Source organism: Capricornis sumatraensis, chromosome 14, assembly GCF_032405125.1.
Source record: "Capricornis sumatraensis isolate serow.1 chromosome 14, serow.2, whole genome shotgun sequence".
Classification (NCBI taxonomy): Eukaryota; Metazoa; Chordata; class Mammalia; order Artiodactyla; family Bovidae; genus Capricornis; species Capricornis sumatraensis.
Window position 1 is genome coordinate 13,713,974 of NC_091082.1, and position 15,408 is coordinate 13,729,381.

The 15,408-nt window shown below is 37.5% G+C and overlaps 1 protein-coding gene across 1 annotated transcript in view; it reads left to right on the forward strand.

Annotated features, from left to right (window-relative positions):
• Nucleotides 1-15,408, forward strand: part of LOC138090702 (C4b-binding protein alpha chain-like) — a 97,040-nt gene that overhangs the window by 4,590 nt on the left and 77,042 nt on the right. The window contains 5 exon segments of the mRNA XM_068986401.1: nt 8,660-8,745; nt 8,913-8,968; nt 8,971-9,106; nt 11,924-12,106; nt 13,464-13,661. Coding sequence (XP_068842502.1) covers nt 8,660-8,745; nt 8,913-8,968; nt 8,971-9,106; nt 11,924-12,106; nt 13,464-13,661 — 659 coding nt within the window.

The following is a 15,408-nucleotide window of genomic DNA, read 5'->3' on the forward strand; positions in this document are numbered from 1 at the left end:
TGTTTTCCTCTTGAAGAGATCTCTAGTCTTTCCCATTCTGTTCTTTTCCTCTATTTCTTTGCATTGATTGCTGAAGAAGGCTTTCTTATCTCTTCTTGCTATTCTTTGGAACTCTGCATTCAGATGCTTATATCTTTCCTTTTCTCCTTTGCTTTTCACCTCTCTTCTGTTCACCGCTATTTGTAAGGCCTCCCCAGACAGCCATTTTGCTTTTTTGCATTTCTTTTCTGTGTGGATGGTCTTGATCCCTGTCTCCTGTACCATGTCATGAACTGCATTCCATAGTTCATCGGGCACTCTATCTATCAGATCTAGACCCTTAAATCTATTTCTCACTTCCACTGTATAATCATAAGGGATTTGATTTAGGCCGTACCTAAATGGTCTAGCGGTTTTCCCTACTTTCTTCAATTTAAGTCTGAATTTGGCAATAATGAGTTCATGATCTGAGCCACAGTCAGCTCCCTCCCGGTCTTGTTTTTGTTGACTGTATAGAGCTTCTCCATCTTTGGTTGCATAGAATATAATCAATCTGATTTCAGTGTTGACCATCTGGTGATGTCCATGTGTAGAGTCTTCTCTTGTGTTGTTGGATGAGGGTGTTTGCTATGACCAGTGCATGTTCTTGGCAAAACTCTATTAGCCTTTGCCCTGCTTCATTCTGCATTCCAAGGCCAAATTTGCCTGTTACTCCAGGTGTTTCTTGACTTCCTACTTTTGCATTCCAGTCCCCTATAATGAAAAGGACATCTTTTTTGGGTGTTAGTTCTAAAAGATCTTGTAGGTCTTCATAAAACCATTCAACTTCAGTTTCTTCAGTGTTACTCATTGGGGCATAGACTTGGATAACTGTGATATTGAATGGTTTGCCTTGGAGATGAACAGAGGTCATTCTGTCATTTTTGAGATTGCATCCAAGTACTGCATTTCGGACTCTTTTGTTGACCATGATGGCTACTCCATTTCTTCTGAGAGATTCCTGCCCGCAGTAGTAGATGTAATGGTCATCTGAGTTAAATTCACCCATTCCAGTCCATTTTAGTTTGCTGATTCCTAGAATGTAGACATTCACCCTTGCCATCTCTTGTTTGACCACTTCCAATTTGCCTTGATTCATGGACCTGACATTCCAGGTTCCTATGCAGTATTGCTCTTTACAGCATCAAATCTTGCTTCTGTCACCAGTCACATCCACAACTGGGTATTGTTTTTGCTTCGGCTCCATCCCTTCATTCTTTCTGGAGTTATTTCTCCACTGATCTCCAGTAGCATATTGGGCACCTAATGACCTGGGGAGTTCCTCTTTTGGTATCCTATCATTTTTCCTTTTCCTACTGTTCATGAGGTTCTCAAGGCAAGAATACTGAAGTGGCTTGCCTTTCCCTTCTCCAGTGGACCACATTCTGTCAGGCCTCTCCACCATGACCCGCCCTGTCATTCCTTCCTCAAGAAAACTAGAGATACCAAGGGAACATTTCATGCAAAGATGGGCTTGATAAAGGACAGAAATGGTCTGGACCTGACAGAAGCAGAAGATATTAAGAAGAAGTGGCAAGAATACATGGAAGAACTGTACAAAAAAGATCTTCATGACCCAGATAATCATGATGATGTGATCACTAATCTAGAGCCAGACATCTTGGAATGTGAAGACAAGTAGGCCTTAGAAAGCATCACTACGAACAAAGCTAGTGGAGGTGATGGAATTCCAGTTGACCTGTTTCAAATCCTGAAAGATGATGCTGTGAAAGCGATGCACTCAGCATGCCAGCAAGTTTGGAAAACTCAGCAGTGGCCACAGGACTGGAAAAGGTCAGTTTTCATTCCAATTCCAAAGAAAGGCAATGCCAAAGAATGCTCAAACTACCGCACAATTGCACTCATCTCACATGCTAGTAAAGTAATGTTCAAAATTCTCCAAGCCAGACTTCAGCAATACGTGATCCGTGAACTCCCTGATGCCCAAGCTGGTTTTAGAAAAGGCAGAGGAACCAGAGATCAAATTGCCAACATCTGCTGGATCATGGAAAAAGCAAGAGAATTCCAGAAGAACATCTCTTTCTGCTTTTGACCATGCCAAAGCCTTTGACTGTGTGGATCACAATAAACTGTGGAAAATTCTGAAAGAGATGGGAATACCAGACCACCTAACCTGCCTCTTGAGAAATCTGTATGCAGGTCAGGAAGCAACAGTTAGAACTGGACATGGAACAACAGACTGGTTCCAAATAGGAAAAGGAGTCGATCAAGGCTGTATATGGTCACCCTGCTTATTTAACTTATATGCAGAGTACATCATGAGAAACGCTGGACTGGAAGAAACACAAGCTGGAATCAAGATTGCCAGGAGAAATCTCAATAACCTCAGATATGCAGATGACACCACCCTTATGGCAGAAAGTGAAGAGGAGCTAAAAAGCCTCTTGATGAAAGTGAAAGAGGACAGTGAAAAAGTTGGCTTAAAGCTCAACATTCAGAAAACGAAGATCATGGCATCTGGTCCTATCACTTCATGGGAAATAGATGGGGAAACAGTAGAAACAGTGTCAGACTTTATTTTTGGGGGCTTCAAAATCACTGCAGATGGTGACTGCAGCCATGAAATTGAAAGACGCTTACTCCTTGGAAGAAAAGTTATGAGCAACCTAGACAGCATATTCAAAAGCAGAGACATTACTTTGCTGACTAAGGTCCGTCTAGTCAAGGCTATGTTTTTTCCTGTGGTCATGTATGGATGTGAGAGTTGGACTTGAAGAAGGCTGAGTGCCGAAGAATTGATGGTTTTGAACTGTGGTGTTGGAGAAGACTCTTGAGAGTCCCTTGGACTGCAAGAAGATCCAACCAGTCCATTCTGAAGGAGATCAACCCTGGGATTTCTTTGGAAGGAATGATGCTAAAGCTGAAGCTCCAGTCCTTTGGCCACCTCATGCAAAGAGTTGACTCATTTGAAAAGACTCTGATGCTGGGAGGGATTGGGGGCAGGAGGAGAAGGGGACGACAGAGGATGAGATGGCTGGAAGGCATCACGCACTCGATGGACGTGAGTCTGAGTGAACTCCAGGAGATGGTGATGGACAGGGAGGCCTGGCGTGCTGCAATTCATGGGGTTGCAATGAGTTGGACACGACTGAGCGACTGAACTGAAACTGAATTGAACTGAATGTTTTCCTCTAGTTTGTAGCTTGATTTTTCATCCTTTTCACAGATCTTTCACAGAGTTAAGGTTTTTAATTTGGTGAGGCACAACTTTTCAATTTTCTTTTAGGCATCATTTTAATGGTGTTAAGTCTAAGAATTTATCACTTAGTCCTTGATACTGTGTGCTTGTGTGGGTCTATTTCTGGGTTTTCATTTTGTTCCACTGGGTCTATTTTTCTGCCAACACCACACTGTCTTAATTACTATAGCTACATAGGAAGTCAGCTTTGGGTAGAGAAATCCTTTCACCCCCTTTAGGTTTTCCAAAATTGTTTTAGGTATTCTAGGTTCTGTGTATTTCCACATAGCTTTTAGAATAAACTGCTCTATGTACACAACAAACTTTGCTAGAATTTTGATAAGATTTGCATTCTGTATAGAATTTGACATCTTTAAAATGTCTAGTCTCCCAATTCATGAATACAATACTCTTCCATTTGCTTAAGTCTTTTAAAATTTTTTTCAAAATTTTGTAACTTTTAGTGCATGTTTTATATGCACATTTTATTATATCTATATTTGTATCATTTTCTTTGGAGCAATGGTAAATGGCATTGTTTCTTAAAGTTTGATTTTCTCATCTCTGTTCTTGGTATATAGTAATATGATTGATCCTATGTGTTGATTTTTGTCCTGCTGTCTTACTGAACCCACTAAACTAGTTCTGAAAGATTTTTGTTTTGTATTTATAGGTTACTTGTGATTTTCTACTTAAACATTAATGTCATCTACAAATAGAAACAGTTTTTTTTTCCCCTGCATTCACAATGTGTATGTCTTTTATTTCTTTTTCTTTCCTTATTGTGCTAGCTAGAACTTCTAATTCTATGTTGAACAACCATGGTGACTGTGGATACCCTTGCCTTACTCCCAATCTTGGAGAAAAGCTTCCTTCTTCCACCATTAAGTATGTTAGTACAGGCTTTTTTTTTTTTTTAAATAGATGCTCTTTATTGAGAAGTGCTCCTCTATTCTTAGTTTACTGAGAGATTTTATCACGAAAGGTTCTGGATTTTTAAAAATGTTTTTTATTCATCACTGTGCATACAATCACATAATTTTTCTTTCTTCTTTTTTTTTAAATCCTGTTGGTACGATGGACTACATTGACTAGTTTTCAAGTTTTAAAACTGTTTACCTCAGATAAGTTTCATCTTGACATGATGCATCATTGTTTTTTACAAATTCTTTGATTGATTTTCTAATATTTTGCTGAGGATTTTTATGGATACTTTTAAGAGAAATAAATTGGTCTATATTTTTCTTTTTTTTTGTACTATGTCTGAATTTGATATATGAGTCATGATAAGCATTATAAAGTGAGTTAAGAAGTGTTCCTTTCTCCTCAGTTTTCCAGAAGAGATTGTGGAAAATAATTTTTAAAAAATATCTGATAGAATTCTCCTATAAAACCATCTGGGCCTAGACATTTCTTTTTCTGTACTCTTAATTATGAAGTCAATTTCTTTAATAGTTCTAGGATTACTCAAATTGTTTACTTTGACTTTGTTGCATTTTGTACTTTTCAAAGAATTATTCTTTTTCTTTTAAGATCTTGAATTTATGAGAATAAAATTGTTCATTCCTTTATTCTTCCTTCAGTGGCTGCAGGATCTGTAGTGAAATTCTCTGTTTCATTTCACGATATTCATGATATTACTGACTTCTGTCTTCTACCTTCATCAATCTTACAAGAGATTTACCAATTTTATCATTTTTTTTTTAGAGTCAGCTTTTTGTTTAATTATTTTCTTATTGTTTTCCTGTTTTAAATTTACTGATTTCTGCTTTTGTTTCCTTTTTCCTCCTTGCTTTGGGTTTATGGCTTCTTTTTTCATGTTTCTTGAAGTAGAAATTTCGATTCCTGATTTGAGAAATTTTCTGTTTTCCTATGTAAGCATTTATTGCTATGAATTTCCATTTCAGCACTGATTTATCTGTGTTCTACACATTCTCTTATGTCATAGTTTCATTTTTATTCTGTGTATTTAATTTCCTTTGAGACTTCCCTTTGACTTCCCTTTGCATTATTTAGAACTGTGCTATTTAATTTTCAATGGTTTTGAGATTTTTCTCTTGTCTTTCTGTTATTTGTCTTTAGTTTAATTTCATTACAGTCAGAAAATATACATTGCATGATTTAAATTTCTATATGTCTGCTGAGATTTATTTCATGGTCCGGGATATTATTTTTCCTGGTGAATTTCTCTGGGTGCTTGGGAAAAATGTGTATTCTGCTGCTGTTGAATGGCTTACCTGTAGTCTTAATGTGCATTTTTCTATTTACAAGTGATGTTGAGCATATTTCATATATCTAAAAGATGTTCAGCTGATGCTGAAGCTGAAGCTCCAGAACTTTAACCATGTGATGAGAACAAATGACACGTTGGAAAAGACCCTGATGCTGGGAAAGATTGAGAGCAGAAGGAAAAGAGGGTGACAGAGGATGAGATGGTTGGATGGCATCACCGATTCAATGGATATGAACTTGGGCAAACTCTGGGAGATGGGGAGGGACAGGGAAACCTGGTGTACTACAGTCCACGGAGTTGTGAAGAGTTAGACACAACTTGGCTACTGAACAACAACAAAAAGATATATTTATATATTTTCTTTTTAAACGCCAATGAATTACAGTATTTTTTCCCACTGTGTCATCTTTCCTTTGACTTGGCTTATAGTATTTTTTCTTGCCAAGCAAAATGTATGTGCCATATATGTTGAACTTATCAATCTTTTTTTTTTAAAGGCTTTTGGATTTGAGTTATAGTCAAAAGGCCTTCCTTGCTTGAAGATTGTAATTACCCACAATTATTCAACTATGTTTATGGTTTGATGTTATTTAATTCAGAGAGTTCAGAGGCACTAGCCAATTTTATCTTTCCCTAGATGGATTTTATATTGTCTTGCCACCATTTATTAAAGTCCATGATTAATTCAGTAATTTGTGATAACACTTTTAAAAACTATATTTAATTTCCATATGAATATAGTCTATTTTTGGACTTAAATTGAATGCTTTTAGTTTATCTATATATTCATACAACCAGTTCCTCTGTGTTTTAATTACTGAGTTTTCATATTGTGTAACATTGCTTTGAAGTATCTCCCTTACTCCTATCCTTTTCCAGGGTTTTTCTGACTATGTTTGCTTATTTGTATTTCTGTATGAACTTTAAAATAAGTTGATTTTAAATTTCTAATAAATTACATTGATTTTTTAAACTAACTTTAGGTGCACAGACATTATATGATGTTGAGCCTTCCTAGCCCAGAATTTGTTGTGTCTTTCCATTTGTCCTAGTCTTGTGTGTGTGTGTGTGTGTGTTTCAGGATTGTTTTAAAGATTTCCTCTATTTAGATTTTATTATGTTTATTCTTTGATTTCATGTTTTATTTTTGACATTTGGAATGGTTTGTTTTATTCCATTATACCTTCAAAGATCTTTTATCTCTATATATAGAAACTATGGATTTCTATGTATTAATTTTGTATCTCATCTAATATACTGAATTCACTCCTTACTTTTAATAGCATTTCAATTGTATTCTCTTGGAATTTCCTGGCACGAAATTATGTCATCTGAAAATAATGATACTATTATTTTTCCTTTCTAATTTTTTTCACCATTTTTAAAGCATATATATATTTTTGAGCTGTTTTAGATTTACAGAAAAATTATGAGGCTAGTGCAGCTACCTCCCATATGCCTTATACCAAGTTTCCTCTAGTGTTAACATTTAACATGAGTGTGGTACCCTTGTTATAACTCTTGAAGCAGTATTGAGACATAATCATTAGCTGAAGTCTGGCCTTTATTCAGATTTCATTAGTTTTTACCTATTAGTACCCCTTTTCAGTTTCAGGATTCTATCCAGGAAAACATGTTACTTTTAGTTGTCACATTCCCTTAGACTCTTGGCTGTGACAAGTTCCGAGTGTTTCATTGTTTTGGGTGACCTTGTCAGTTTTCAGGACTACTGGTACTTTGAGGATGCCTCTCTGTTGGAATTAGTCTTATGTTTTTCTTATGGTCAGACTAGAGCTGAACACAGAAGTTGGCAGTCATTTGATCAGGGTTAGCTACTACAGTTTGCTCTTAGACTCAGCATCCTTTTTCTCATAATTATGCTAGCAATTTTATCTCAAATAAAATACTAATACTGGCCTTTGATTTCTTCTTCTTGACTTTAGCAGAAACAACTCTAGTATTTCCCCCCTAAGTTTGGTAGGGCTCTGTCTCCACTGTTTCCCATTATATTGGACACTTTTCCTAAGAATGTTTGATTTTTTTCAAGTGTCATTTTCTTCTTAGATTTATTACATCATATGTATATATATATATATATATATATATATATATATATATATATATAAATCTGATCAGGCTGTCACAGCAACAGAAATTTATTTTGACAGTTCTGAAGACTGGAAGTCCTAGATTTAGGTCTGACAGCATTCAGTCACATGGCCTTCCCTCTGCACATGCACCTGGAAAGAGAAAGAGGTTGAGAGAGAGAGGTTGAGAAAGAGAGAGCTCTGTGAGCTCTGTGATGCCTCTTCTTATAAGAACTCTAATCCTAGTGAATCAGGATTCACCCTTATCACTTAATTTAGCCTTAATTACTTCCTTACTCCAGATACAGCCATACTGGGGATAAGAGTGTCATATGAATTTTGGGAGGACACATATATTCAGTTCATAACAATATATTGTATATTGATATGTTTCCTAATTTGGAAGATTCCTTTCATTTTTTGTATAAACCTACTTGATTATGGTATGTTTCTGTTTTGAAGTGTTTTTAAATTTTGTTTATTTTATTCAGGAACTTTTTATTGATATTCAGGATATATTGATATACAATTTTTTTTTTTTTTTTAAGTAACAAGTTCTGGAAGAATTACTGAGACTTGTTTCAAGGGCAAGAATAACAAGATGATAATCAGGAAGTTAGTGGTTTATGAGAATAAGCCAAACTCTAGTGCCAGAAGAATGATTCAAATTAGAGGTCAAAATTGTTTTGTTAATCAGCAATTTATCTGGATCTTCCATTCAAATGAAACTATATAGGAAACTCAAGTATATTTTTATTCTTTTGCACTGTTTTATTTGTAGCTTGTTAGATAAAGAGTTTAAGTGGAGTTCTAAGATTCTGAATGCAAAACTTGACATTTATTTTTTTTTTATTAGCGATGAATATATGCCCTGTAGAAAAATAAAAATAATATGGTTTAAAAAATGAGTAAATAAAAGAAAAATGGAAAAATAAGGCTTTCTCCTTGATATGATGGAATATAACTCCACATTGGCCTAAATGGTAATTAATAATCAAGAAATCATTATTTTTTCATTTTTAAATGTTGAATAAAATTTCTTTTCATCCAGATCTTGTTAACTGGCAATTTACATTTAGAATAAGACAAATTCCACTAAAATCTCTGGCCTGTCTTATTCAGGTATATCTTAGTTGGCTCAGCTACTAGTCATTGTGAGATCCAAGATAAAGGAGTTGACTGGAGTGATCCTCTCCCTCAATGTATAAGTAAGTAAAGACTTCTTATGACTTGACTATAAACCTAAACCATGTTAGGTAATAAAACACCTGTGCCTCTTTGTTGCTTATTGTACACTCCATTAGAATTTGCATCATGAGTGTTAGATTTGTAAGTATGCTTTCCCTCATTATTTCTTCCTCTTCATTCATCTCAGTTGTCAAGTGCGAGCCTCCTCCAACCATCAGCAATGGGAGGCATAATGGTGGAGATGAAGATTCTACACATATGGCTCTTCTGTCACATACAGCTGTGACCCTGACTTCTCAATGTTAGGCAAAGCCTCCATTTCTTGCACAGTGGAAAATAAAACGATAGGTGTCTGGTATCCAAGCCCTCCTACTTGTGAAAGTAAGTGACAGTGCTGAATGTATTAAGAGAAATGGAACGATTCAAAGACAAACTAATCAAGGCAAAGTTGAATTCATTCACTTGTTCAGCTGCTGCTGCCGCCAAGTCGCTTCAGTCCTGTCCAACTCTGTGTGACCCCATAGACAGCAGCCCACCAGGCTCCCCTGTCCCTGGGATTCTCCAGGCAAGAACATTGGAGTGGGTTGCCATTTCCTTCTCGAACTCATGAAAGAGAAAAGTGAAAGTGAAGTTGCTTAGTCATATCCGACTCTTAGCGAACCCATGGACTGCAGCCTACCAGGCTCCACTTGTTCAGCTACTCATATGCTGTTATTAGTCAGAAAGCATAGGCTATAAAATCCCCAGATTTTTTAACAGTAAAAATTTTGTTCTTTGTTTGATTTCTGTTTGTGTGTGTGTCTATATATATACATACATATATCAGTCAGTCAGTTCAATCACTCAGTCGTGTCTGACTCTTTGCAACCCATGGACTGCAGCATGCCAGGCCTCCCTGTCCATCACCAACACGTAAATGTATGAAAGTGAAAGTGAAGTCGCTCAGTCGTGTCCGACTCTTTGTGGCCCCATGGACTGTAGCCTACTAGGCTCCTCCATCCATGGGATTTTCCAGGCAAGAGTACTGGAGTGGGTTGCTATTTCCTTCTCCAATGTAAATGCATACATATATATACATTTTTATTTTTTTTAGGCTCCTTGTTAGTGCACAGCTCACCGGGGAAATCCTCTAGGGGGCAGTCATTTACATGGTAATCCAGATTGTTTTTATCTTCTGACAAGTCCCTCACAAAACATCCAAAATCACGTCTGTTCTGTACATCTGCATCTCTATTCCTGTTCTGCAAACAGGCTCACCTGTACCATCTTTCTTGATTCTATACATATGCATTAATATACAATATTTGTTTTTCTTTTTCTAACTTTTTCACTCTGTATGACAGACTTTAGGTTCATCCACAGCACTACAAATGACCCAATTTTCTTCCTTTTTTTTTTTTTTTTTTTTTGGCTGCAGAAAATAGCACAACATTGTAAAGCAACTATACACCAACAAATAAGGTAAGAAAAACCACAAAACTTCCACAATCAGTTCATCAGGGGACGTGAACAAGTAGACAGTCCTGGGCTCATATGTTCTTTGACTTGAAAGTGATATATCTTGCTTTTCATTAAAAATTTTGGCCAAACTAGTCTCTTGTTTCTGCCTAGTATAATTGAAATAGGAAATGTAGTCTTCTGTTTCCCTGGAACAACTAGAAATATGGGTGGACACCACACTTGTAATGTTAACCACATGTGTATACAGGGCACACAAAGTCATACCAACGTTAGCAGATCAAAAGTAAAAGATAAGCATAGAAGATATTTTACCTTTCATTTCTAAAAGCCATGCCAGGATCAGGAATGACTTATCTTACTGGTATAAAACACCTCTAATTGTGGCAATTAACGGACTTCAACAACACAGTGTCATTTACTGTTTTGATTTAGTACAACACTGGGGCTAGAGAGATAATTGTGAAGAGTTCAAAATGCCTAGAGTCTCGCTGCAAGAGCTGGAACTGGCAGGACCTGAGGCTGGAAAGGTTGCAGGGCTAAGGTTATGAAGGACCTTTTGTGTCTTCAGGAGTTCAGAACAAATGTGAAGGGCAGACATTGAAAGGCTTTAACCAGGGGAGTAAATGTGCTGCATTTTAGAAAGAGAAGTCTGGCTGTGGAGTGAGCAACAGTTTGAAGTGGGACAGAACTTAACCCATAGACAGCTGCTGCAGCTATCCAGCCAAGCAGTGAGGCTGGTTTCAGCTGAGGCAATGGCAGTAGGCCTGAAGAGAAGTTGAGAAATCCTGAAGGAATTAAAAGTGACAGGACTGACAGGAGTCGATGACTGATGGCTGTAGAGTGGCGAGGGAGGTGGGGTTCCTTCTGTGCTTGTGATCTGGGATGCCCTGACTGCCTCTACATCACAACTATCACATCAGTACTATTGGCCACTGAATGTGAAAATGAAAGCTACTCAGTCGTGTCTGACTCTTTGCAGTAACTGTATAGTCCATGGAATTCTCCATCCAGAATACTGGAGCAGGTAGCCTTTCCCAGTTGGCCACTGACCCACCACCAAAATCATCCAGGAGCCTAAACCATTAGAAGAGGAAGATTTTGGGGTCTTTAGAATTTGGACTTTGGGTTTTAGATATTGATTAGGGGTTTTTGAGATATAACTGACAGACAATATTAATTTCAGATGTACATCATAGTGATATGATATTTGTGTATATACAGTGGAATTGATCATAATAAGTCTAGTTGACATCTTGCACCATACATAGTTACAAAATAATTTCTCTGGTGATGATACTGTTAAGACTCTACTCTCTTGGCAATTCTCAAATATATATTGCAGTGTTATTAACTATAGGCACCAGGCTGTACATCACATTCCCATGACTCATTTATATCTGGAAGTTTTAACCCACATCACTCATTTTGCCCATTGCACATTCTCACCTCTGGCAACCACCAATCTATTCTTTGTAATGATGAGATGGGTTTTTCAAATACTTTTTTCTTTGATGAGAAATATTAGGACCTTATCCACATTGACTAATATGACAGGACCTCATTTTGCTGAGATTCCTAGGAATTAAAAGCACATACATAAAACTTTGAAATATTTTCTTTGTATGTACTTGATGTAGGCTTGTATCAGGTCTCTCCGAGACCCCTATATCAATAGTAATCACATCATTATTGCCATTTCTCTTTTATAACTCAGATGTCCTTTTTACGCTTCTTTAGATATAGTCTGTCATGGACCACGAGTTCGAAATGGAATCATTCTGTCTGGATTTGGACCCATCTATCACTACGAAGACTCTATTTTGTTCAGCTGCAAGAAAGGTTATATCCTCAGTGGAAACAATTTAATCCATTGTGATGCTAATAATGAGTGGCATCCTTCTCCTCCCACTTGTGAACTCAGTGAGTATGCACCAAAGGGATTTTCATAATTGGCATCTAAAATTATGAAGGAATATGGGTGCAGCATGCTCACAGGCACAAGCCCACTTAAATCCCAAGAGTCATTTTACATTAAATTAGTACTTTTCTTTAGTTTTCTCAAGTCGGGAGGAAGTTTTTCTTTAATTTTGTTTTTTGTTTTTCCTTTTCCTGCTAGTAATCTCTTTGTGTTATCTGAGGATTTTCTATACATATATATCATACAGTTTTGATCCCAGTGACATCACAGACATAGCAGATTTATTTATTCCTTACAAAAATATTTCAGTAGACACTAAACATCCTAACAAAATAAACATATTCTGAGAATTTTTTGAAAGATGGAGGTAAAATTCCTTCAAGATATTCCATTTTAAAATTTGCACAGAGATGCTCTATGGGCTAATGTTGGCCTTGATACCTTGAAGTTGTAAATACATACAGATCAGTCATAAGGTTAATGATACTTATTGCTAAGAATTATTAAGCACTTTATATCAAGCATTGCTTTAAGTACATGACAACAATTAATTCCTTTAATATTTACCATGATCCTAAGTGGTGGATATTACTTTTTTAAAAATCAGATTTTAATGATGACAGAACAGAATGATTAAGTAACTAGCACAGGCTTACATAGTTATTTGGCAATGGAAGCCACTGCTACATTGTGATATATTCATTTCCTTCTGCCATTAGGAGAAATAGGTGATGATTTACACATATAGTGACGAAATTTGATAAATATGTGATTTGACAGATCTGCACCCCTTCTTCAATCCATATATACCTTTGGCATCATACCCATTAGGGAGTAAAAGCAGAATCCAATATTATGTGAAACAAGGTTTAAGCTCAAATAAGAAGTACCTGGTGACAGTGTTATAGTATCTGGGGAACACAACAACTCTTATTCTAATTCCCTTTAGCCAAGGAGAATCAGGCGAATATTTCATTTATTTAGCAGCAAACTTGTGCTGTGTATCCTCAGTGATCTCTGATGCTCCTATGCTGAAGTGCTTTGACATGGAAGGAGAACTAAGCTCCTGGAAGTTGACCCAGTAATCTAGATATTGCCCCTTTCTGCACCATGGTGTGTCACCTCAATAACATCCTCTGGGTTGCTGTGTGCTTTGAGTGCTTGGCAATAGTCTATCAGATGTTGATGCTGCCAAGTCTCTTCCTGGAATTCCCATTTAACCTTTGCCATCTCTTTCTCCCTCAGCTAATATGAGCTACCTTTTCTGGGAATGGGGGCTGGTGTGTGCCAGGCTTATTGGGTCAGTCTGCCAACCCCCCAAACAGCTTTCTTTCATCCTTGCACTTTTTTTATGATCAGATAGTTGTATTGGGTTACCAGACATTCCTCATGCTGTCTGGGATAGAAGAGACAACAAGCTAAGCAATCAAGAAGTATTTGAAGTTGAGACTGAGTTGAAATATCAATGCAAATTTGGCTACAGACCTATTCCAGATGAGCCTCTGACTTTGACTTGTCAGGAAAATTTCACGTGGACACCATCCAAAGGGTGTGAATGTAAGTAAACTTTGTTTTGTGTACTCTTATGTGTGTGTATTTTTTTCCATTGAAAATGTTGAGCATGTGCTTGGATTTTGTACTTTACTGGTTACAATTGATTTCTTCAAATGTATGCTTTGAAATACTTCTAGAGTTAATTTATTGGATCTTTGCAAATTAGTAGGGGAGCTATTTTAAAGGTCATCCTGAAGACTGGGAGAGCTGAAAAATCATGTCCTTCATACTCTGCCCCTTCGAATTCAGCATCAAATGAAAAATCAACTTGCGTTATCAAAGATGGGTATCACCTTTATCATTGGTAACCCTCTAGGGCAGCTGCCATTTATATGGTAATCCAGATTGTTTAGATCTGTAACAACTCCATATAAAACCTCAGTGGTCAGTTTTGCAGGCAAAATGAACAAGGAATCAAAAATCTTTGAACTGGTAATGATATATCTTACTTTTCATTAAAGCCTTTTGGCTAGTCTGGTCCCTTTTGGGGCTTCCCAGATGGTGCTAGAGGTAAAGAATCCACCTGCCAATGCAGGAGATATAAGAGATGTGGGTTCAGTCACAGGGTGGGGAAGATCCCCTGGAGGAGCGCATGACAACCCACTTCAGTGTTCTTGTCTGGAGAATCCCATGGACAGAGGAGCCTGGTGGACTTCATGGGGTGTGTCTATAGGATCACAAAGGCACACAACTGAAACCACTCAGCGCACACACACACACAGACACACACACAGACACAGACACACACACACAGAATACCGTGTTGCTGCCTAGTGAAAAAGAAATAAAAAATATAGTATTCTGCTTCTTCTGAAGCAACTGAAAATATCGGTGGACTCCACACTAGTGATGTCAGCAGGCCTACAGGATGAAAATAAAATCATACCAACATTTGTAGGTTAATAGTAAAAGGCAAGCAGAGATATCATGTTCACCTTCTCTGGAAAAGCCAAAAGGGATGTTATATCAGTATCAGTAATGACTCAGCTTCCTGGTCTAATACATATCTTTCACAGCAGTTAAAAATGCAGTGTCATTTACTGTTTTGATTCAGTACAATGCCGAGGCAAACAAGCATTTTTGTTGTTCAGTCACTAAGTCAGGTGTGACTCTTTGGGACCCCATAGAGTATAGCTTGTTGGGCTTCCCTGTTCTTCACTATGTCCCTGAGTCCACTCAGACTCATGTCCATTGAGTCAGTGATGCCACCCAACCATCTCATCCTTTGTCATCCCCTTCTCTTGACCTCAATCTTTCTCTGCACCAGAGTCTTTTCCAATGAGTTGGCTTTTCCCATCAGGTGGCCAAAGTATTGGAGCTTCAGCTTCAGCATCAGTCCTTCCAATGAATATTCAGGGTTGATTTCTTTCAGGATTGACTGGTTTGATCTCCTTGCAGTCCAAGGGACTCTCATGTGTCTTCTTCTAGACTGCAAAAGCTGGAATTGACTGGACCTGAGGCTGGAAAGTTAGCAGGACTAGGTTATGAAGGACCTTGTGCGTCTTCAGGAGTTCAGAACAAATGTGAAGGGCAGACATTGAAAGGCTTTAACCAGAGGAGTAAATGTGCTGCATTTTAGAAAGAGAAGTCTGGCTGTGGAGTGAGCAACAGTTTGAAGTGGGACAGAACTTAACCCATAGACAGCTGCTGCAGCTATCCAGCCAAGCAGTGAGGCTGGTTTCAGCTGAGGCAATGGCAGTTGGCCTGAAGAGAAGTTGAGAAATCCTGAAGGAATTAAAAGTGACATGAC